We start from the raw sequence: 25,364 nt of genomic DNA on the forward strand, positions 1-25,364 counted from the left end.
TATCAGTGTTTGTATTGGAAGTAGAAAGTCCAGCAATAATCAACAACAGCAGCAGTATAGCCGATCTATTTCAACCAATACCAAACACAATAAAATTGTCATATCCATTACCATGCTAAAAATCTTCAGTTGTAGCATTGTTTTTTAAGTATTTGTACTTAGCATGTTTCCTAAATCTCTGCAAACATATTTGGTATATTTATGCTTACACTACCTTTAAGTCAGAGACTTTGGAGGTCAGGGCATAAGGTCACATTATATCCAATACTTCCTGATTCATGGAATGCTAACAATACCTTAGAGACAGAGCGCCACGCGTCAAAATCTGAAAACCACGCTCACCGGGGGCTGGTTTGGGAATTCTCGCAGCTTGTTCTCGACACATCGTCGGAACAGAACTTTTTTCTTGTGGGGGTCCGAGAACTATTGTGTGATTGGTCCGAATTTAAAGTGGGCGGGGTTAATGCGGAGAACAATCAAACCATCTCCATTGACTTTGGATTGTATTGCGTGAAGCAGCCTCCTTGTCATTTCTGACTTATAACAAAAAACAGAACAATGTCTAAAAGCTAATATGTGACCAAGTGTGCAGCAAACAAGTTAAAAAACACAGAACCAAAAATCCAGAAGTTTTTATAAGCTGTTGACCCAAAAAACGAGCATTTAAGGACATAAAAGTGGATACAGGCAATTGAGACAGTGTGCGACATGTTATATTACACTGAGAACTACACCCACTGGAGGGGAACGTGATCAGCGACAGGAAATATAATATATAAAACTGACATTTGGATATTTGACTTAACAGTGACAAAATGTTTACTGCACACAGGCATACGGAGGCATACTGAGTGTCAGGATCCCAAAATGTACCCATTCTTCCTGCTGATGCTTCACGTCTTATTGCCTGTATCCACTTTTGACTCCTTAAACGTTTGTTTTTTTTGGGTCGACCGGTTATAAAAAACCTATTTATGTGCTTTTTTAGCTGGTTTTCTGTACACCCTGTCACATAGCAGCTTTTAGACAATGTTCTGTTTTTGTCAGAAATGACAAAGAGGCCGCTTCACACAATACAAAGTCAATTGTTGTTTCCTATTTTCTTGTGAAAAATACCAATCTTTTCACTTCACCCAGTCCAACTTCCTGTGTGCTGCATTTTTAAGTCCCTTAACGTCATAAGGAGCTGAAACAGAACTTTGCAGATTTCCTCTCGAACACCTGCGCCACTGTGAGCTAATTATACGTTAATGAGTGAATGAATAGAGTTGTGAGTCATGTCTGTTTACCCAGCGTCCCTCAGCTGATGCTCACAATGAAGCATCTCGTGAATGAGTCCTACTTGAGATCCAGATTCAAATTAGACTGTGAGCAGACTTTATTTGTGAAGCGCACAGCTGTTCGCTGGGGTATGGCCAAGTCGAATGTAGAACAGGTAGTGAATTTTCCGGATCGGATGCTCCTTTACCCATTGACTCAAAATCGCGGGAGGAGTTATAACTGCAGGGTTTTCATTTAAGAAGGAAGCAGACAGAGCAGGGTTATTTTCTGGAATTGAGATTGACTATTAACATCGGTATCTGATACAGCTGTCTTTGTTTGAAGCACAAGAAGAAGCTACATGTGGGTAGAGGAAACTGGTAATTTAGTATTGATCCGATATGATGTTTTCAGTGTCGAATGTACATGCTACGTCCACTTTAGAAAGTATTTATATTTAAAATGTCAGCCTTTTTTAGACTATGGGCCCCTTGGTGAATAGAAAGAAGTGTTGTATTTTAAGTGTGGCCTATAACAACATGTCTATGCCATCATATTTATGTATTTACATTTGGGAGGCACAATATATTGGTACCATATGTAGTCGATATTAGAAATGTTTTAGGTAATTGATATTAGATATTTAATTGTGCATGTCCCATTTCCCCTATTTGTACATTTAAATTACTTTTGCAAATATTTGCAAAAGATTTAACAGTTATTGACATAACATGAAAATAATTATAATAGTTTTAAAGGAACGCGCAATGATATTATGCAGCGCCTGAAAATAGGCTAACTTCCGTCAACATAACCAATGTGACAATCTGCTTGCACAGGGAGTGTGCTGGGGACTATTTTCAGGCGCTGTGTAATATCATTGCGCCGCTTCACCCATGGTACGGCAGCAAAGCTTCTTGATTACTACGCAGGAATGAGAGTATAGTTGCTGGCCATATCGACCATATTGGAACATTTCATTTTCCGTCGGTCTTAGGACACGATGTAACTACAGAAGAGTCAAGTTTTAAATAGGAAAAATATCGAAATTGTTTGGTAATATTTTTTGACCGTTGATGCTAACGGTCTAATCAGATTCAATGATCTATGCTAAGCTATACTAAAAGTGTTACCGCCAGACCCGGAGATCGGCTGAATGGATTCCAAAACGGTAAAACTGAACTGTTTAACTCTAGGGGAGTTGGAAAATGAGCCTATTTTTTTAAAAAGTGGAGTGTTCCTTTAATGTTTTTTTTTAATGTTAATATCACTGCATCTCTAATTGACATTCACTACATTTTAAAGGTTTTAAGATTTTTAAAAATGTTTTTGTATGAAGTCTCTTAGGCTCACAAAAGGAAATGTATTGTGAAATATTAATTTAGCATCTAAGTAATACATGTAAATGCACTGCAATTTAAAATAACCTTATTATATTTTAAAATATTTTAAATGTTTATGAATGTTGAAAACTGTCACGGTTAGTTGCAGCAATGAGAGTTGGATCGAATCGCAGCAGTCAATTTATTTAACAACACAAACAAAATGATGAACAGGAGAACATGATAAATGAAGGAGTAACACAACCAACTTCACATAAATGAGAACGGACCAAGGACCATTCAAACAAAGGGCTGTATTGGCTGGGTTACACTCCACTTTTAGACACGCACTTGCAAACTTCCCTAAGCACTTCCCCTCGGGGAATCCCTGCCGCCATTTTGAAATTCATTTCACTTCGTGAAGTGGACGAGGGAAGTTTAAATGGACATTCCTTGTCCATATAATTCGCTCCCTCGGTCAAAATCAAGGGAGCGAGTCCACTTCATATTTACACTTCAGGCAGTTCCATATACCACAATGCAATATGAATGTGACGTCACAGTATATCGCGTGTAATTTACCCCACCACAAACAACTCTGATATATTATTATTTTTTAAATATATAAAACAACCCAAACACACCTATATACATATAGAATGCTGCATACACAATCTCCATAGTGGATTCAAGTGATCAAGGGCTTAGGACGTTCCAGTTCAGTCAATTGCAAAGATTCTGCCAGTAGTGGGCACTCATGCAACGTAAGCAATGACGCACATCCGAGGGAACGAGACGGAGGGAAGTTAGCAAGTGAAGGGCATAATAGAAAAGCCATTATATACACTGATGCTGCTTCCCAATTCGCCGACTTATACTACGACCTAAAAGTATGTACTCTTTTTGTGAAGAAAAAGTACATACTTTTGAGCAGTGTTGGGGGTAGTAACGCATTACAAGTAACTTGAGTTACGTAATGATATTACTTTTTCCAAGCAACTAGTATCAAAATATCTGAGTTACTTTTTCACATTAATTTGACTGACAGCTCTCCTACCCCCATGTTGAGAAAAATAAGTGCAGAGGCGTTGTGTGTAAACATAATGATTATTGTAGTTACAGACTAAATGTGAGCATTTATTTATCTCACTTGCAAAATAAAGATTCTGTCCTCCTCAAAATGATTAAAATCAGTCAGATGCAAAATCAGAGTACTATGCAAACCTCCAATAATAAAATTTTAAATAAAACAAAACATTTTATGCATAATCTAAATGTACTGAATGCCAATGGAGGCCTATCTGAAGCCTTTCTCAGCCATCAGATTTCAACTAAAATATCTTCATTTGTGTTCCGATTATGAACGGAGGTCTTACGGGTGTCGAACGACATGAGGGTGAGTAAATAATGACAGAATTTTCATTTTTGGGTGAACTAACCCTTTAATGGCCAAACGTATCATTACAAGTTCACAATGCTGCTGCAGATGAAATATAATGTGGATAACATTGAATAAATATTCAAATTTGGTCAGGTTAAATACTAATAATACTAAACCTCTCTACTTAACCGTCGGACTCGCACATCCGTCATGTTTGTAGTTTTCTGACACTTTTTAATCCGCTTATAGTTTATATCCGTTTATAGTTCTAATCGAATCCTCGTCCAACTCGCAATGGGTTGTGGGTAATATCAGCCGTTAGAGTGTGCGTCGATCTGTACTTTGGATTCTGACCGGAAATAGTAGACCATCCGGGTATCTTCGGAATATTCTTTTCAACATACTACGATTTGGGACATACTAAGGGCGTTTTCACACCTACCTTGTTTGGTCCGGATTTTCGGACTTTTCAGTTTGGTCCGAATCAAAATGACAGGTGTGAAACCTCCCCCGTACCACGGTCCGGACCAAACAGACGAAATTTGGTCCGACGAAAAGAGGTAGTCTCGGTCCGGATCAAACTGAACAAAGGTTTGGTTCGTTTCTAGTGTGAAAGCATTTTCTGTATGGTTCGGACTTTCAGACCATTTACAGGAAGTTCCTCTTTATGTTTAAATATTATAATGTTATTTTTAAATTCAATCTAGGCTACATTGATTATGAAAAGTGAAAATATGCGCAATATGTCAGAAGAAAGTCAGAAATAATTTTGAACGAAATTTTGTATGATTTTGCTTAGAAAGCATTTCTTTAATGGGAATTTCGTTTTGTATAAATTGTATCTTAATTTTAATCAACGTTTAATCAGATAATTGCCTGGATTTAATAAATAAGAAGCAAATAGTCTATAGCAGACAATAATCACGGGAGCGATCATATGCTTTGCACATGAACTGGAGCGCGTCTCAAATAAACCGAAACTCAGCAGGCTACTTGCCTCACAAACATGAGAAATATGTGTATATAAAGCTTGAAATGTCCACTTTTAAACGAAACTAATAAAAAATAGTCAAGCAATGCGCACTGTTCAATAGTGGCGGTGATATGCGTCCGTCCGTTCATTCACTCTTGTCAAAGACGCTGACGTCAGACACACGTCCGTTTACAAACCAATCAATGTCCAGATGCCGCCCACATAGATGATGACGAGTGGACGCAAGTGTGGCATGTACAGTTCTTTAGTGCGCTCGCATGATTGCAATGTGAAACCAAACCAAAACTAACCGAATGTATAAAAAGTATCAAAACATGAACTTCGGTTCGGACCTTGGTGCGGACTTTCAGGTGTGAAAACGCCCTAAGTCTATTTTCGAGTACTATTTAGGACAGCAAGAGTAACTACAGAGTAACTACAGATCTAAACAATAAGCTGGTGGAACAAATCAGTCAAACAATGAGTTGCCGTGGCAACAAATGAGAACATTCTCGAAACCATGGAAACAAAAAGGAAATGCAGGAAACAAAGATCTACAAACTAAAAGTCCATGAAACCGAGAGCAAACTAAACGTTATAGAAAACAGTTGTGCTGCTCAATATTTGTTTGTATTTTCAAGGTTCTTTGATTTTTCAATTTGACATAATTGGCAAATCTCCTGTAATACTGCAGTGGGCCCTCTGCTTTAAAAAGGTTTATTGTGCTTGGAAAAGTAGTTGTAGAGTAAAAGGTTGAGTGATTATTAAAATTCTATGACAAAAAGGTTAAAATAACTGACATTTCTGGGATGTTTTGTTTTTAAGGTTTCATATATTATCTCATTTGAGTGTTTCCATGGCTACAGGGAATTCAAAATGATGTCATACTCATTGAAGAGAGGCTGATCAGATTTATAATAATCCACTCTACATTTTTTTTAAATATTTGTATTATGCCCCTAGATGCTGATAATGTCAAAATGGTTAAACGTCGGCTGACGCATCTCTAGTCTAGCCTTTCCCTTTTGGCAGTCAGTCCTGTATCTCCACATATGTGCTTGTGCATCATTTAGTGGAACCACAGATGTTGGAGAGGACTCTAGTATTTCACTAATTATGGTCTATCTCCATGACAACACTGTTTCTATACAGGGATTTGGCCATGTCAGAGGCTATTACGCACACATTTGCTGAAACAAACACACCGGTTATGTAACCCCCTCGGTCGGTGGTCTTCTTTAGGGTTATTTCTGAAGACAATGTGCTGTGCCCTGAAGTGACAGCGAAGGTGGCCACAGCAGACAACTCGACCACTGATACAGATTTGTAGTAAATGTGCATGTGATACATGTGCCAGGCTGATAAATAACATCAGTGTGTGCCCACAATCGATAAGATGATCCCTGGCACGGTGCTGAGGAGCTCACAAGCCCCCTGCACGCTGTCGCTGTGATGCTGTCTGCAGGGGACTGCGCTCTGGGCACCAGGCGGCATCTGACCTTCACAGCTCGAACTCCACTGAGGTTGGACAGTTCGCTCCGCTCACGAGGACAGGACCGGCGTCATATTCCCGTCGATTTCATCAGCCAGGGGACTGCACTGAGTGACGCTTCATGTTGGGTGGCATAGTCTTTCCCAGAGCTGTCCACTGGGGCTGATGGGAAGACCTGTCTCCGGTGTCTTTGGCGGAGGTGTTTTTGTTGTTGATGATTGGCAGTCTAGATAGGATGTTATTTATGTGTTGCCATTTGGGGTTTGTGACTGATTTTCACCAGGGGATGTTCAGTCGTGATCAGCGCACCTGTTGGAATGATGTGTGTGTGTGTGTGTGTGTGTGTGTGTGTGTGTGTGTGTGTGTGTGCTGCTGGTGTGTGACTGGATGACTGTACGCAGAGCTGCTTAGTTTGATTGGGTTCTCCAATGGCCTGCTTTTATCTCCTCACTGATTGGACAATGAGACTTGTCTGTCTATCTTTTTCTGTCTGTCTATCTATTTCTGGCTGGGAGTCTGTCTGTCTATCTATTTATCTGTCTGTCTGTCTGTCGTTTAATTTCTTTATTATTGTGAATTTCTTTGACTTTCCATTTTAATTATGCTTTATATATTTATATTTAAATTGCAATTTAAATTCTTGTTCATCAATAAATTGATTTTGAAAGCCATTTAAAAAAAGCCATTTTAAATTAAATTCTGACAAAGCACTGGCAATGACATCGTTCTACATACATTCTCTTGCATATAATTAAAAAGAAAGTATACTACTTTCGACTAAAATTATTTTAGTCTATCTATTTCTGGCTGTGAGTTGTCTGGTCTGTCTGTCTGTCTGTCTGTCTAATCGTTTAATTTCTTTATTATAGTGAATTTCTTTGACTTTCCATTTTAATTATGCTTTATATATTCAAATTTAAATAGCAATTTTATTTCCTGTTCATCAATAAATTGATTTTGAATTTAAAAGCCATTTTAAATTAAATTCTGACCAAGCACTGACAATGACGTCGTTCTACATACATTCTCTTGCATATAATAAAAAAAAGTATACTACTTTCGACTAAAATAATTGTATTTTTTTACCATCATTTTGTTCATTAAGTACACAGTCTCTTACTTTTTAGTCTTATACCGCAGTCTTACTTAATTTGCTTCAAATCAAAGTTTGTATTGTTTGGATTCATCTCAGAGTTAGTTGGTTTGGTTCATGAAACAAACAAATCGTAACACAGTTCGTATGAAGGAAGAAAGAAAGGAGACGGTAACCGGCGAATGTTCAAACACTTTAATAAATAAACAAACACCAAATGAAAGTAACGCAAGCAGCCCCTCACGAATGGCTGCCGCACACACACAATAAAACATAAATAAAACACAATGTAAAGTCCAGGCCTGGCCCTCTCTCCTTCCTCACTGTCGTCACTCCTCTTTTTATGCATCTAAGCTCCTCCGTGAGAGACTGGTGTGGCACACAGCTGGCGCTCATTTTCAATCACGCTGTTCTCACCGTCCCTCTGCCTCGACTGCTTCCCAGATACCCCCAGGGGCCGGGGGTACTCCCGAGACTGCGCTCTACTCCCTACGTAGTGACCGATCACAGCGGCCACGGCACCTGGGACCAGCGAGTCCCCCGTCCCCTGCTCCTCCCCAAACATGGCGGCGGCGACTCTGCTCCCTCTTGGACGGAAGCCACCCCACCTTGACCCAGGAGCATGGCAGCGAGCTCTCCATCCCACTTGTTCTTCACTCGCTCCAGGACCACCGCCACGGGCAGCCACTCGCGGTCTCCGGTGCTCCATGCTGACCTTCTCAGCACCGCGATCCTCCTCAGCAGCGAGGGCTCTCTGACAGCATGTCCCTCCTTCCTCCCGGGTTTCGGCACCAATGTAACACAGTTCGTTATGGGAAAAAGGTGGGAACCGGCGAACATTCAACACTTTTTAATCAATAAATAAACACAAAATACAAGTTAAAATGGCAGCTTCCTCCTCCTCTCTCCTCCACTGTCGTCGCTCCTCCTTTTATGCATCTCTAGTTCCTCCGTGAGAGATACGAGACTGGTGTGGCGTGCATCTGGTGCTCATTATCAATCACGGTCCCTCTGCCTCGACTGCTTGCCACATACCCCCATCGCCCCTCGCAGGCCGGGGAGTACTCCCGAGACTGCGCTCTACCCACCCTCCATAGGGACCGATCACGGTGGCCACGGCACCTGGAACCTGCGAGTCCCCGTCCCCTGCTGCTCCCCAAACATGGTGGACGGCGACTCCTCCTCTGCTCCGTCTTGGACGGTAGCCACCCCATCTCAACCCAGGAGCACGGCAGCAAGCTTTCCATCCCACCTGTTCTTCACTCGCTGCAGCACCACCGCCACGGGCAGCCACTCGCGGCCTCCGCTTCTCCATGCTGCCCGACCTCCTCAGCAGCGAGGGCTCTCTGACAGCATATCCCTCCTTCCTCCCGGGTTTCGGCCCCAATGTAACACAGTTCGTTATGGGAAAAAGGTGGGAACCGGCGAACATTCAACACTTTAATCAATAAATAAACACAAAATGAAAGTAAAAATTGCAGCCTTCTCCTCCCCACCGTTGTCGCTCCTCCTTTTATGCATCCAAGCTCCTCCATCTTTCTGGTGCGATGGCAGCTCTCTCACGGTCCCTCGGCCTTGACTGCTTGCCCCACAAACAAACAAACAAACAATTGAAACACATTGCAATCCTCATTACATACCTATTTGCAAACAATTTGGTTCTCAAATAATCTGGTTTAATCCAATCTGTAGCAACATTGTCTACCAACAAATGATGTTCCACTCTTCTCTAAACACAATCCCAGACTCCCTAGCTGTCAGACAGACATGACTCCTGATGCTCCTCAGCATTCCCTAACATGTTAACCTATGGCAGTATCTGCTGTCGTTCTTGTTCTCTGTCTCTGTGTCTCCGTGCTGGGGACTAGTTGATGTTGTTTCCCTTAATTAGAACCAAGTGTTAGAGAGGTAATGCGTAGGAGTGACTCCCCAGTGGGAGACATGCTTATTTGGGATTGAGAAGATTTAGCGCATGTCCATTTCCTGTGGAGCGTGGAAACTGAAGTGCACAAAATTCTCCTTGTCTTGTGATTAGGAATGTAAAGGATGGAAATGAAAAGGGAAAGGGTGTTAAAATCAGACTAATTAATAAACCCTGTTAATTTTTGTTCCTCATGCCATCATTATATTTGATAGGGATGCTCTAAAATCTTGGCCTAAAATGCTTTAGATTTCATTTCTTGTAGATATATTTCCAAGACGGATGGCTCTGTGAATAGTTATCACATGATAGACACATTCAGAATAGATGTTTTGAAAATTTGAAAGTCAATATGGGCCCCCAATCATTACCTGCATCATGCTTTCCATGGTATCTATGAAATGCTGTTTTGAATAAAAGATTGAGGGAAAAGGGCCTCTGGAGGATGGATGTGAGCTTGTCATGACTGAAGCAACCACAGCAATGTCACTGAATAATGTAGTTGAAGGAAGTAGGAAGTATGCTTATAATCTAACTCTATAATGAGAGATTCCACTCAGGAGTATACTGTTGGTCATATTATGATGCTTGCATCATTTGATATATTAACTAGTTAAAACACATAATTACATCACACACACACACACACACACACACACACACACACACACACACACACACACACACACAAAATATATGTATATATATATATATATATATATATAGGCACCTGTTAGTGGGTGGGATATATTAGGCAGCAAGTGAACATTTTGTCCTCAAAGTTGATGTGTTAGAAGCAGGAAAAATGGGCAAGCGTAAGGATTTGAGCGAGTTTGACAAGGGCCAAATTGTGATGCATTATTCGGATCGTGTGTCAAACCGCCAAACTGCTGAAATTTGGTGATTCAAACAGCTGAATCGACTCGCTGATTCATAACGCTTCGAAGCTTCATGATGCCTTGTTTTGAAATCGTCGGTCTTACGGGTGTCGAACGACATGAGGGTAAGTAATTAATGACAGAATTTTCATTTTTGGGTGAACTAACCCTTTAATTAATTTATTTCAAGAATGTTTTTACACACAATTCAATTGATTTGAATTCAAATAAAATCAGTTTAGTTGGGTCAACACAATTTAGTTTGATTAGGTCAATTTAATTTACTGTAGTATGTTTAACTTTATTAAGTCATTTTTAAATATATTAGGTCGACTGAAGACAATGAAATTAAGTTGACAAAAGGTCTACTTTTAATTAATTAAATTGAAAAAGGCAACATCACTGAATTTATTTTTTTTGAGTGTACAATTCACAAACAAACCATAGGTGCAAAACATAGTTTTTTTATGTTTTCAAGACTGAAAACTCACAAACTATTCTCATAACGTTAACTAGCTAACATTTCATTGATGACACATTTAACCAGGCCAAACTGCTCTCTCATTATTACCGGTGTTAAAGTTATTAAAATTACTGGTGTGGTGTCAAAGATACCAAAAACAAAGTCTATTGCTTTTGTTTTTTAATAATAGTTGCCAAGAACACACTTCTCTGTCTCTGACAGCGGTATCAGGGAATGTTCTCTCTCTGAGTCTCAGTGGGTGTTTCTGTCAAGTGAATGCAGCATTGTCATGTTTTCCTGTCTCTGGAACAGGTGTTTGGCAACCGCTCGGCTCTTCTTCTCCATATAGTGTCAGCAGCTGTGGTTGAGCGCTGCACATCCCTCAGCTGATTGAAGCTTCTCTTTGTTTCGTAGGTGCTTTATCAAATAAAGCGTTGATGAAGTAAACTCCCTCTTTCACACAGTGGATGGAGGGCGGTGCACGCAGATTGATTTCTATTCAACCTGCCCATCTTAGTCTTGAGAGATTAGATTAAAAACTCAAGCTTGCGATCACCGTATGTCTCAGAGATGAGATTGCTGGTCTGATGGACCGTTAAAGTGAATCAATATTTAATCACAGGTGTGTGACAATGACCTGCAAGGCCATGGGAAATGGAGGCCCATTTAAACATGGCTTCTCTTGTCTTATGTTAATTTATACATCTATAGTTATTTTACTTTATTAGTTTATTTATGCAAAAATACATGCATAATCTGTGACCACTAGTGAAATGTTTTTAATTTGTATTTAAAAAAATATGACAAAAAAAAAATCAACATAAAAATATGAGTTAAAAGTAAAAAAGAGAGAATGTTTTAGTATTTGGTCCATCCATCTTTTTTTATTGAAGTACTCAAAATGCATGAAGATCATGCAGAAGATCTAAAGATTTAAGATCCAAAGAGCAATTTGAGCTTCACTGGAACAAAAACATCTGTATGAACAAAGTCAGATGATCAATGTCACAAATTTATTTATTCAAGGACTAACTAGTGCCAAAAAAAATAAAATAATCGTATTTAACTTGCGTAATACCATTATTATTTTATTTTATCTTATTGTCTTCTTTTCCCTGTTTTTTAATTTTTATTTCAAATTTTAGATTTTTACAAAGCCCCCAAGAGTATATGGTGGTGGAAAAAAAATATGAGATGCTAGGAAAAATAATAACTCAATGCTTTTGCGTTCCTCCGAGAAACTTTGCATTCGCTCGCAAAACCTTGATTTCTTTCTTTTTTTCACAATTTCCCTTTAGGGAGTCAGTAGATTTTCAGATTTTTATTTAATTTTGTATTTTATTTATTTATTTTATTTTATTTTTTAATTTTTTTTTATTTTATTATAATTTTTTGCGTTCCCCTAAAAATCCTTCCCCCCGCCCCCCCCCCCTCACCATTTCCCTTTAGGCGTTCAGTAGATTATCAGATTTTTATTTAATTTTATTTACATTTTAAAAAATAATAATAATAATTATTATTTTTTTTTTTTGCGTTCCCCTGATAATTCTTTTTTCCCCCCTCACCATTTCCCTTTAGGGGTTTAGTAGATTTTCAATGTGTCCTCAGACTTTTGGATTCCACTGTCGATGTGTATGTCAATCTATCCTGTTTTCACACAAAGACTGAGAGTCACTGGTTTGGAAGGACGAGACACAGAGCAGTTATTAGGATCATGAAAGAAGGAGTCACAGGTGTCCTGAGAGCAGGAATGGGGTGAATACATCATAAACGTGAGTGAGTGTGTACAGGTGTGTGATTACCTCATGTTGGGTTGTATAGTGTGTGTGTGTGTGTGCGTGTGTTTGTGTGTGATGTTTAAATAGACTGCCATTTTTCAAGCCTTCTTGGTGACAGACTTTCACAAAAAACTATGGATGACTCTATTAATAGAGGTATGTGTTTAACCCAGCTCATTCTCACCTCATATAAATAGCAGGGCAAAAAAAATTGCTTTCCTTTTTTTTCTTTTGAAAGCAACATCTGTACAGCACAATAGTTTGTCATCATGAAGGAAGACTTCATTACCTTCTGCTTGTTTAGCCTCTCCCTTGGATTCTTCCTCATCCTACTTGACCATCTTATGAAGTCTTTCCTTGCAGAACAGTCCAGGCAGCCTAACAGCCTAATTATGAAAACTCAAAGGTACACTCGCCTTCATGTCGTTTCAAACCTGCATGACCTTTTCTTCTGTGGAACATGAAAGAAGATATTTTGAGGCAATGTCTTTTTTCTGGTACGTAAAATGGAAGTCAATGGAAACCAAAAGTGTTTAAATACCACAATTCTTAAAAATATCTTCTTTTTTTGTTGTTCTCTTTTTTCATGCAGGTTTGGAACAACATGAGGGTAACATTATCAGAGCCACACATGAGCTTTGAATGAGAAACAGACTGAAATATGCATTATTGACAGATAATCTTTTCCTCTGGAGAAAATTCAGGTCATTCAGTTGCAACAAGTGTGACTTGTCATGACAGTTTCAAAGTCAGATGTGCTTTCAAGGAAATAGACAACAAGATCTGCAGCCGAGGGGAGATTGGGATATAGCAACCTCTCTACCATTGGAAAAAGCGTAACCGTGAACTTGGATCACGTCATTGATTTTCGCACAACTCTGACAGAAATTCAATCAGTTTGTGGATACCATAGAAATGAAGTGTCATAAACTGAATCTAAATGTTCTGTGAAAAAAGCATATATATATTTATATATTTATAAAATAGGTCAATCTAAAACTAATGTTTAATGGCAAACATATTGAAGATTTTTACCACAAAAGCAGTTTATTCAGCATAGTGAAGCTCTCCACCATTGACATCCATTTGTTACACTTTTTTTGTATGTTGCTAACCTTGAAGGCTTGAAAATTACTTGAAAGTTTTAGTAATTTTGTGCCTTTTTTATATTTTCGATTTAGCAACAAAAAAAAAAACATTTTTAGCAGTTCTAGTTAACATTGACGACACTGGTAAATAATGACACAATTTTCTTTGGGTGAAAGTTTTTAGTACCGGTGCACTTGAATTGATTCAGAATTGAATAAAAAAATTAATTGAACTGAATCGTATTGAATTGAATACCCACATTTTCTTAACCAACGCTTCCCTATGGGAATGATCAGTTCCACATAGCACCGTCCAGTGGAATATCTCATCTTAAAGTCCCCATGAAATCAAAATGGAAGTGTTTTGGCTTTTAGTATGCATATATTAACCTTACAAAATTCAAAATGTACAGTCCCTCACTTCCGCTAATATGGATCAATGATTTTGATGACATCACTCTGCACTTCGGCTTCTCAAAAGATTTTCTGTCCAATTAAATGCTCTCTAGAATTGGAAGCCCCACCCCCTACATTATAAATAGATGCTGTGGCTGAAATTGGTCACTCTTCACACATTTACTATGGTGAATGGCACATAGTGCACTATATAGGGGATAGGGAATGATTCAGGCAGTGTAAATATGCTTTCCATTGGGGCAAATTAAGTCTGGTTTCACGATAGTGTCACGCGAACCAAAACATGCACACACTCTGCTCCGGTCCAGAGACCAGATAACTGAGCGGATTATATCTGCGAGTCGGCGCAGACCAGAAAACATATCGGACCCGTTTGAATTCTGCACAGAATGCTATTTTAAAGGAACACGGCGACTTTTTAGGACTTTAGCTTATTCAATGTATCCCCCAGAGTTAGATAAGGCCATACATACCATTCTCGTCTCCGTGCGTGCCATAACTCTGTCTGACCCTACGCTAGCCTAGCTTAGCACAAAGACTGGAGGTAAATGGCTCCAGCTAGCCTAATGCTAAATAGGTGACAAAATAACGCCAACATTTTCCTATTTACATGTTGTGATGTGTATAGTTACATCGTGTACTAAGACCGATGGAAAATGAAAAGTTGCGATTTTCAAGACCGATATGGCTAGGAACTATTCTCTCATTCCTGCGTAATAATCAAGGAATTTTGCTGCCGTACCATCAGGCGCTGTGTTATATCATTCCTTTAAATCGATATGGAGTAGATTAGGCGGAGAAATGGTTTGATATTAGGAGGAAACTGCGACTTTACCGAGCTCAACTGCTCTGGCTGAGCTGTGGTATAAACGAAACGCTATTGGCTGTTCAAAATGTCCCACCTTGCCTTCCGGTTTCAGTGGAAATTACATCAACGCATTGAATAAAGGTGCGTTTTCACCATATCGTAATTATAAAGTAGCAACTACGTGATTCCAACTTGTAAAAAGCGTTCATGTCCTGTCTGAGAGCTCCTACTTGTACCACCTGACCACTGCAGATTCATTTAGGCGTTGATAGTGGTGTTCTCAGTCGGAGTACGTGAACAGTTTCGAATATAACTTCACGTGTTGTCATCTTGAGACTATGGTAATTGCGGCATGGCAGCGCAATGCAATGCGTTTCAAGGCACTTCAGTGGTCATTGGTATTCAGACGTCTGAACAATCGGAGCATGCTCTTTTCCGTAAGGCCAGCGCTCGAGGACCGAGCCGGAGTCCAGACTGAGGGACAAAGATCAGGCTGATTAATAAGTACAGCACTGCCAGAGAGCAATGAGTCACTGAGCCTCTGCCATTTTCTTTCTGCCCCTTTATTCTACTCTATTAATCTTATCTTCTAAGTCTGTGGTTTCTCTCACGCTCTCGCCCCTCTCATTTCCTCGTTCTTCATCACTTTAACTCTGGCTTTCTTCTGGCCTGCCTTTCTATGCCCCTCATTTTCAGTCCTTGTCTAATCTTTTTTTGTTCTTTTTTCTTATGGTCCTCCCTTGCCTCCTACGCTCTGTGCAGCTGCCGAGTACCTCTGTAATGCAGTTCATTACTATTACTGTGACTCACAGCTTGACTGCACAGTCACAGGTGTGTTCCCCTACGGACGGCAGCGATCACATCCACCCCCCCCCCCCCCTTTCACAGATGATAGTAGCTCTGATTACAGCCATCGATCAACGTGTATAGTCAGTTGTGAGCACGTGTGTGATGTCATAGCAGCTCAAAATAAGCTGACCTCAATACTTGTGATGTGCATCAATACTATGGCTAATAGATGATCTGCTGTGTTCTGTCAATATGGTCAGTATGAGCTTGATAAAAGCTTGTGGTTAACTGTGCCACTATAGCCTGATTCTTCTCTAACTGCTCAAATAAGGCAAGACACCATGAATAAGGTAAAAATGTTAAAGGGATAGTTCACCCAGAAGTGAAAATAAAGCCATCTTTTACTCACCCTGCTGTTGTTCCAATGCCCTATGTCCTTCTATCTTTTTCGGACTTCAAAGGAACGCGCACAGAGTAACGGCTGAGCTCAGTGTTTTGACTGAATAATACGGTTTCTTTCTCGCGAAACCTTATAGAATGCCTTCTGAACACTTTTCATATTGCGCACGTCTCACTGTATCATCGCATTTTTGTAATGTTTTAGCCCGGTCGCTATTCACTGCCATTTATATGGAGGAGCGTGTGCAGGACTATTTTTTTAATTTCTGCTTTTGAGGTCCGAAAAAGATAGAAGGACAACAGCAGGGTGATTAAAAGATGGCTTTTTCATTTCAGGGTGAGCTATCCCGTTAACTGATAGATAGGGGTGGATGATATACCGGTACTGGTTAACCAGTAGAAATTTGTCAACCGGTAGAGATTTTGTACTATTGTCTCTATCGCGGTTACGTTCACGTGACATTTCTGTGTGGCGCGGTCATGAAAGCTTATTGGTTGTGTGTTTTTAAGCATTGCGGTTAAAAAAAACAGGTGATTTTTAAACCATTGAAGCGTAATAAGCAGCAAAAGACAACTAGTTTCAGTATATGCATGCACTCTCTGAGAGACTCAGCTTAGGGACAGCGTCATGAATCCGCTGCTCATTAAGTGCGTGAGAACTCAACGGAGTGCTTTTTGCCAGCTAATTGAGCTTGAACGGTTAAATACACATACCTGTCTGTCAAAGTGACCATGTATTTAAAGCAGCGCTAGGTAGGTTTTGCTCTCGGGGTCCCCCTACAGTTGAGAAACAGTATTGTCCTCTACTACTGTCGTAAACTGTCATTCTACATCAGCGGATGCATCGCACGTGCATTTGTTGACATGACAACCATGATAGCCCTGAACACTGCAGGAGGAGTTCACATGCAGGTGTTCTTTTATTTTTTATTTTTATTTTTATTTTTTTTTCAAACGCCAAATGATCGCGATGCTCACTTTTACAAGCCAGTGTCATTATAGTAGCCTAGTCTATTGGTTCCCGTTTTACAGAATCTATATGATACTTCAATTCAATGTTTGAGTGGTAGGTAATAACCATATATCGTCAATATTATAATATCAAGCTACCATAGATGAATCTGCAAATTTGAAAAATCGATTGGCATTATAGCTTGAGGCAAGACAAATAAACAAATATCACAGACATGTTAGGTATCCTAAAATATGATTTTGTACGTCTTATGTATCTACTTGCAAGAATGAAGCCCCTCCTCCTTCAGCTCACGCCAACGCTGGCCCAATGTTGATCCTCGTCCTGCCTTTAATCCGATCACTTTCTCGTTTCCTCTTTTTGCTTTCCTCTGACAAAACCTTTGCTTTCTTATTTTTCTGTGCTGCTTCGGCCATGACTATAACATTCGGCAAACAAATGATAGTTGGGCTCGCACGTCCGAATTTAAGGAAGTGGGGGTGGTGGTGGAAGTGACGTATATGCCGTAAATCGGTCGAATTTTGTAGTTCTTTTTGTTCTCAGGTTACTACCCGAAACCCGAAGTTTAAAAGTACGATTAAAAACGATACAGACCCCGTCAGGCTATGGCAGACGTGTCATTCAACCTATTGTAAGTCGATGTATCATCACAAGAGTTTTGAAAATATATTATGAAGGTTGAAAAGTTACCTAGTGCTGCTTTAATGCATTTAATGTAGTATTTTTAGTGCTTGAAGTTTTCTGTTTCATTTAGCTCTATGTCTGTCTATTGTAGCTGATTTTCTTTGCTCTTTCTTTATCACTGTTTATTTGTCTTCAGTATGCATGTGAGTTTTTTTTAGGCTAGTATTAGTTTTTTAAATTATGTTGAAAATGGTGATTTATGAAATTACTATTGTGATTATATATCGTTATTGTGAAATATGAAATGATATCTTATAAGATTTTGGTCATATCGCCCACCCCTACTGATAGACAAAACCATACTTCCCCAGGTGATTAATAACAGTACTTTAAGACAATTGTTTTTGTATTACAGGATTGTTGAAATACGCTAAATTAAATATGCACTAATTTACAAAGTTTCCCAAAACAGAACTCTGAGCATTGGATAAAGCCAGGTTCGAAATTCTCGTTTCATTTTCTAAAGGTTTTTCTTTTATCTCTTAATATTTTTAGGAATGCGTTTATATATAAACCAGGCACATGTTATGAACAAACCCCTCTGTAAAAACCTTCAGATAGAAATTCAACTGGAGTGTTTGGTGTATGTGTGCTTCTGAAGTGCTTCTGCTCAGTGCATGAGAGAGAAAAAAAAACACTTTTTGAGAAAACAAACTGATATAATCACAGCCATGTTCTGTTTTGTTCATGGACTCTGAGTGTGTTTTCATTTGTCACAGTTTTCTTTGTTGAGTTTCCCGCCACTCATCTGTCCCGTTGGTTACCCTCATTAGTTTAGTTCTGTTCAGCTGTGTCTTGTCAATGAACTCGTTTCTGTTTGCTATTTAGTTCTCCCGTTTCCTTCAGTCTGTGTCTGATCTCGTTGATCTATAGAGTGTGTTGCTACCTACCTGCATGACTCACCTGAGTATCCTTTTTTCATTAAACGTCGTTTGAGAATTGTATTTACCTGTCTTCGCCTTCCTTCCTTCCTGCCTGCACACACCCGTGACAGATATGTATTGTAATTTAAATCTACAGTTGGTTGTATTCCTATGTAGCTTTGGATTTGCATCTGCTAAATAAATAAATGTAAATTTAGTAAAATAAACACTTACAGTAATTGTTTGAAAGAAAACATGTCATGGAGGCTAAATAGACCATTTAGACCATAAGTTTTGCATGATGTGTCTTGCCATACGCAGAGCAATGTTTAGATAGCACCACAAAAACAAATAAAAAATGTGTCACATGGGAAAGGAATCTATGGATGGCTTATAGTTGTATAAACTATTTTAAAATGACATAGTTTCCATGATTGGAAGAACACAGGAGGCTTTCAATTATTAATGCCCCGTTAAGAATAGCAACAATATAAAAATGCAGCAAATTATTTATAGAGGTAATATGTTCTGTTGCTTATTAAATCCCCATATGTCAGATGCTCTTGTCAATGCTTAGTTCACCCTTATTGACTGGAGGTTGTTAGAGTCGAATCAGATAAACCCTTTTAATGTCTCTGTGATGGGACACTGATCTCCCATGTGAGCATCTCACCCATATGAGATAGTAAAAGTGTGTCATTTCCACAATGAGCAACTGAATAGAGAACGAATAGACGAAACAAGTAAGAGTTTTAACTATTATTTTTTCCTAAAATGGTTGTGTGCGTTCAACCGTGTGCTTCGAGCATGAGACCAGAGTATCTTGTGGGTGTACGGATGCATACAGAAAGTCGTGCAAACCAGCAGGCACAGAGAGATTATGTAAATTCATCTTCATGAGCGTTCGGCTCGTTTCTCAAATGCACAGCGCTTTGTCTGCACGTTTGCTGCTCACTGCATGATGGATCCGAGAAACACAGGAAGTGCCATTTCTTATAGTGCCTCTCAGGGCATTACTGTTCAAATCAGAGCTGCTTTTGGTTGAGGACAGTTATCAGGCTGGCTTCTCGAGGGGGAAGCACTTAACAGCCACTTAGATGATTCATCTTGTTGTATGCTCTGAAATTAGAGGTGTAGATTAGCAACATATTTGCCGTTTGTGATCAAGTCTCTTTCTGTATGGCTGTATGAAAGCTATAGTAGTTGACTCAAACTGTATGCGGCGAGGGGCCCTGCTGTTTCGCTTCTTTTGGGAGGCCCCTGGAAGTAGTCCAATGCAATCCCTGACCTTATCTGCGTGCGTTTTCCCTTCACGAATGTGCATTTTAGCTGTCTAAATGTATCAAACAGGCTCGTAAAGGGAAAAACTTGAAGCTGAGAATGCTTAAGCCGCTGCCCCAGGTGGCACAAGCCGAGCAATAAAAGTGCCATTACCGCCATAAACATCTGATTGCTTCCACAAATGCAGTCGATTATGTAGCAGCGAAAGGACCTCGATTCTGCCGAGATATTGATAGCATCAATCACGCAGCGAGTCGATAGGTAGACTTTACTCAGCTGTCACGGCAGATGCAAATCTCATAACTGGCCTTTCATTGCGATCATGTAAAAAATTATTTTGATTTCATTTGCCGAACAAGTCTCCTCATGTATCTTGATTTATGTTGTTCTTGGCCCGTGAGCACTTGGCTACTTGTCAAGAAAGATGGACGAACGCATTAGTCGTGCTTTTGCGGCGATATGAACATCCTCTCCATCCTTCATCGGGGAGATTAGGGGGCTGGGGAACTGTTGCCGTTGTTTATTTGTTTTTGAAGTGAGCCCAGGGCGCTTGAGGCTCTCGCGTAACAGGTAGTTTGCCCTGACTTTGCCTTACTGAAATATTTAGCTGTGCTCCAGGATCCAGCGGTAAATCTCGTTCCCAGTTGCAATTGTGCTCCCGTCATGGCTGTTTACCTCACAAAAGGAGAAGGAGTATGAGGCTGAACACAATTACTTCTGCAATAAGATTTCCCCTTGCATCATGCGAGTTTATCGATAGCAAAGCCCACTGGGATAGAAATGGAATTAAAAATATGACTTGTGAGAACAAATGGCGGTTATTAAAGGAATTCATGAAGCAGTTGGAAATAATGCGATGCTAATTGCTTGAGTTTATTCAGTGTTCTGTGTGATCTCTTATCAACTCCCTGTATGTTCCTGCAGGCTCCATTGAGGCTTGCTTAAGTCACCTGCTGAAGCGAAGAGCGGCCGGATTCCTCCGCAGCGATAAGATCGCCGCCCTCTTCACCAAGATCGGCAAGGTGAACGCCACGGCGAGTGACATCTGTCGCAAGGTTCAAGAACAGCTACAGCAGCAGGCCGAGATCACTAGGTCTGACTTCTTATTGTGTGCAAACTATGCACATTCTAATTGAATTTATTTGAAATCTTTTAATGTAATAAACTCTGCCTCTGAAACAACTTTTTTTTTCAGCTGATATCACCTAGGCCATGTGGGCTATTGGGCTAACCCTAGTGTGCACTATCCCTTAAGCCTTTGTTTTTAGGCACTGTGTAATAGTGATGTCCGGTTCGTGAACGGTTCTTTTGAACCGGTTCTTCTTTTTAGTGAACCGGTCGAACCAGTTCACCAAATCGGAGTGAATCATTCTAAACGGTTTGCGTCTCGAGTCAGCGCTGATCCACAAGTTACTAAAGTTAATAACTTTCTCACATGAGTGACAGTCCCTCCGACTAGAAATAAACTAATATTCTAAAGTATATGTTACTAGTAACTCCAACAGTTCACTTAACAGTTCTTGAATCCAAACTGTTTCTTTCAGACACGTTCGATACTGAGAACCGATGATCCGATGAGCTGAGCATGCGTGTACTACCGGATCACCAGTACAGAATCGAGAACCGTTTCTTTCTAACACGTTCGATGAGAGCTGATGAGCTATTAATGCGTGTCATTTGTTCAGAGGAATGAAATGCAGGTTTCAAGTGTATAAATTTAATAATGTTTGAAACATGTCCAAGCACATAATTGCCGTCTTATCACTGTATTATTTTAAAGTTTGAAGATTGTAAAAATTGTAAACTAAAAACTAAACATTTATTTGTTTTATCAATAATGCATGATATTTTCAGGAACAGCTTATTTAATTTCTAAATAAGTTTATATAAATCTTAAAATGTATGAATCAAAACAGTAGTTTTGATATAGACTACATATTCAGCTCAGCAGTACTCAGCTCAGCACATTATACACTGATACAGCAGTTCTCGAGTGCAGAACGGGTTGCAGCGGTTCTCGAGTCCGGAACGGGTTGCAGCGGTTCTCGAGTCCGGAACGGGTTGCAGCGGTTCTCAAGTCCGGAACGGGTTGCAGCGGTTCTCGAGTCCGGAACGGGTTGCAGTGGTTCTCGAGTCCGGAATGGGTTGCAGCGGTTCTCGAGTCCGGAACGGGTTGCAGTGGTTCTTGAGTCAGGAACGGGTTGCAGCGGTTCTCGAGTCCGGAACGGGTTGCAGCGGTTCTCAAGTCAGGGACGGGTTGCAGCGTTTCTCGAGTCCGGAACGGGTTGCACTGGTTCTCAAGTCAGGAACGGGTTGCAGCGGTTCTCGAGTCAGGAACGGGTTGCAGTGGTTCTCGAGTCAGAAACGGGTTGCAGCGGTTCTCGAGTCAGAAACGGGTTGCAGCGTTTCTCGAGTCCGGAACGGGTTGCAGTGGTTCTCGAGTCCGGAACGGGTTGCAGCGGTTCTCGAGTCAGGGACGGGTTGCAGCGTTTCTCAAGTCCGGAACGGGTTGCACTGGTTCTCGAGTCAGGAACGGGTTGCAGCGTTTCTCGAGTCCGGAACGGGTTGCAGTGGTTCTCGAGTCCGGAACGGGTTGCAGCGGTTCTCGAGTCAGGGACGGGTTGCAGCGTTTCTCAAGTCCGGAACGGGTTGCACTGGTTCTCGAGTCAGGGACGGGTTGCAGCGTTTCTCGAGTCCGGAACGGGTTGCAGTGGTTCTTGAGTCAGGAACGGGTTGCAGTGGTTCTCGAGTCAGAAACGGGTTGCAGCGGTTCTCGAGTCCGGAACGGGTTGCAGCGGTTCTCGAGTCAGAAACGGGTTGCAGCGGTTCTCGAGTCAGAAACGGGTTGCAGCGGTTCTCGAGTCAGAAACGGGTTGCAGCGGTTCTCAAGTCCGGAACGGGTTGCACTGGTTCTCGAGTCAGGGACGGGTTGCAGCGTTTCTCGAGTCCGGAACGGGTTGCAGTGGTTCTTGAGTCAGGAACGGGTTGCAGTGGTTCTCGAGTCAGAAACGGGTTGCAGCGGTTCTCGAGTCCGGAACGGGTTGCAGCGGTTCTCGAGTCAGAAACGGGTTGCAGCGGTTCTCGAGTCAGAAACGGGTTGCAGCGGTTCTCGAGTCAGAAACGGGTTGCAGCGGTTCTCAAGTCAGAAACGGGTTACAGCGGTTCTCAAGTCAGAAACGGGTTGCAGCGGTTCTCGAGTCAGAAACGGGTTGCAGCGGTTCTCGAGTCCGGAACGGGTTGCAGTGGTTCTTGAGTCAGGAACGGGTTGCAGTGGTTCTCGAGTCAGGAACGGGTTGCAGTGGTTCTCGAGTCCGGAACGGGTTGCAGCGGTTCTCGAGTCAGAAACGGGTTGCACTGGTTCTCGAGTCAGGGACGGGTTGCAGCGGTTCTCGAGTCAGAAACGGGTTGCACTGGTTCTCGAGTCAGGAACGGGTTGCACTGGTTCTCGAGTCAGGAACGGGTTGCAGCGGTTCTCGAGTCAGGAACGGGTTGCAGCGGTTCTCGAGTCAGGAACGGGTTGCAGCGGTTCTCGAGTCAGGAACGGGTTGCAGTGGTTCTCGAGTCAGGAACGGGTTGCAGCGGTTCTCGAGTCAGGAACGGGTTGCAGCGGTTCTCGAGTCAGGAACGGGTTGCAGCGGTTCTCGAGTCAGGAAAGGGTTGCAGTGGTTCTCGAGTCAGGAATGGGTTGCAGCGGTTCTCGAGTCAGGAACGGGTTGCAGTGGTTCTCGAGTCAGGAACGGGTTGCAGCGGTTCTCGAGTCAGGAACAGGTTGCAGCGGTTCTCGAGTCAGGAACGGGTTGCAGTGGTTCTCGAGTCAGGAACGGGTTGCTGCGTTTCTCGAGTCAGGAACGGGTTGCAGTGGTTCTCGAGTCAGGAACGGGTTGCTGCGTTTCTCGAGTCAGGAACGGGTTGCAGTGGTTCTCGAATCACCAGTACAGATTTGAGAACTGTTTCTTTCGAACACGTTTGATACTGAGAACCGATGAGCTGAGAGAGCACCGTCTGAACCCGAACTGTTTCTCTCGGACAACTGATGCTGTGCTGATAATATGAGCACGGGTGAACCGAGGACTTGTGTAAGTTTATGTTATGTCAATGTAAGTTTATTTAATCTGTGTAAACATCCATGTTTGCACCACAGTGGCTGTATGGAGTGCTTTTGCAAAACGTAAATGTAAGGACTTATCCAAGATGATGATAACGATTCTTATTCTAAGTCATACCTGTCAAGTTTTGGATTTGAAAATAAGGGAAATTTTTCGGCGCCCACCGCAGTCCCACCACCCCAACCAAGCTCCAGTATCCCTTACATTTTAAGACAGGTGTTATAGCCCAAATGAAAACACAAAAGGGTATATATGATGAGCATTTATTTAAAGGCTTATTTGCATATTTTCTGTTCATTTAACATTGCTTGTCTTTACATTTTATTTTCATTCCACACATTCTTTTCATTTCATATTGCTTTTCTTTTACAGTTTTTCTTTTCATTTCACATAACTTTTCTTTACTCTTTTAGTGAGTTATTGTACAAATTTGTTGCAGACTTTGCATTCTTTAAGACTGTTTTGGAAGGAGTGTATTTGTGGGCTGGGCCAGAGTGGTTAATTTTACATGAGAATAGAGCACAAACAGTTCTGTTGTCTAATGTCATCCTATTCTCTGTAACAATCTTTCGTACCATGCTAAATACCCTCTCTGAACTTGCCCCAACGGACAAGTATCCTGAGTAAAATGTCAAAACAAAAAATAACTAGGGAATCACTAGGGAATAGTTAGTGTAAGTGGAGATCGATAGTGGATAATACTATCAAACGAACTGACATTAACAAGGTTGAGCTGGAGAAAATCGAAAACAAATGAGCGCCGCTCATACAAAGAAACTCAGTTAACATGCATGGTTAAAATTGTGTAGTTATTATATTTATAACATATGATACAGTTAAGCAACATCACACTAACAAGAGTGCTGTTTTCCTGAATACCATCACGACTGGAAATTACACCGATTTCATACACCAGTTCCATAAACAATTAATTAACATTAAGTCACTTACATTTTATAATTAAATTCGCTGTCCCATTGATCACGGTATTTACACGAGGTTTTTTTTTTTTTTGGGCAGGAGTGCCTTAATCCGTCTCTATCGTTACGTCCATCATCCGTCTCTGTTTTGTTTTTTTCCCGCGTTGTCACTCGTCATCTGACCTCACACACTAACCTCGCGACAACTGACACCTTTACTGTAGGCTACTGCAGATGGCAGTTATCGCGAGGCTAGTTACAGTGCTCAGGTTGGAAATGTTTTTGTTTTTTTTACTCCGGTATTATTGTTTTTTAATAACGCAGGTTAAAATACGGGAGATTTACAGGAAAATACTAATACGGGAGGACGGCGGGAAAGAAGGGTAAAATACGGGACTTTCCCGGCCAAAACGGGATACTTGACAGGTATGTTCTAAGTTATGATTACAAATTACTTTATATGAATGTGTTTTAA

At 40.9% G+C, this 25,364-nt stretch overlaps 1 protein-coding gene across 1 annotated transcript in view; it reads left to right on the forward strand.

Moving 5' to 3' along the window:
- sgsm2 (small G protein signaling modulator 2) overlaps positions 1-25,364 on the forward strand; it is a 91,907-nt gene that overhangs the window by 21,547 nt on the left and 44,996 nt on the right. Inside the window, exon 3 of the mRNA XM_079823840.1 lies at positions 20,788-20,956. Coding sequence (XP_079679966.1) covers positions 20,788-20,956 — 169 coding nt within the window. The remainder of the gene's footprint in view (positions 1-20,787; positions 20,957-25,364) is intronic.

The sequence above is a fragment of the Gobio gobio genome, assembly GCF_949357685.1.
Source record: "Gobio gobio genome assembly, chromosome: 8".
Lineage (NCBI taxonomy): Eukaryota > Metazoa > Chordata > Actinopteri > Cypriniformes > Gobionidae > Gobio > Gobio gobio.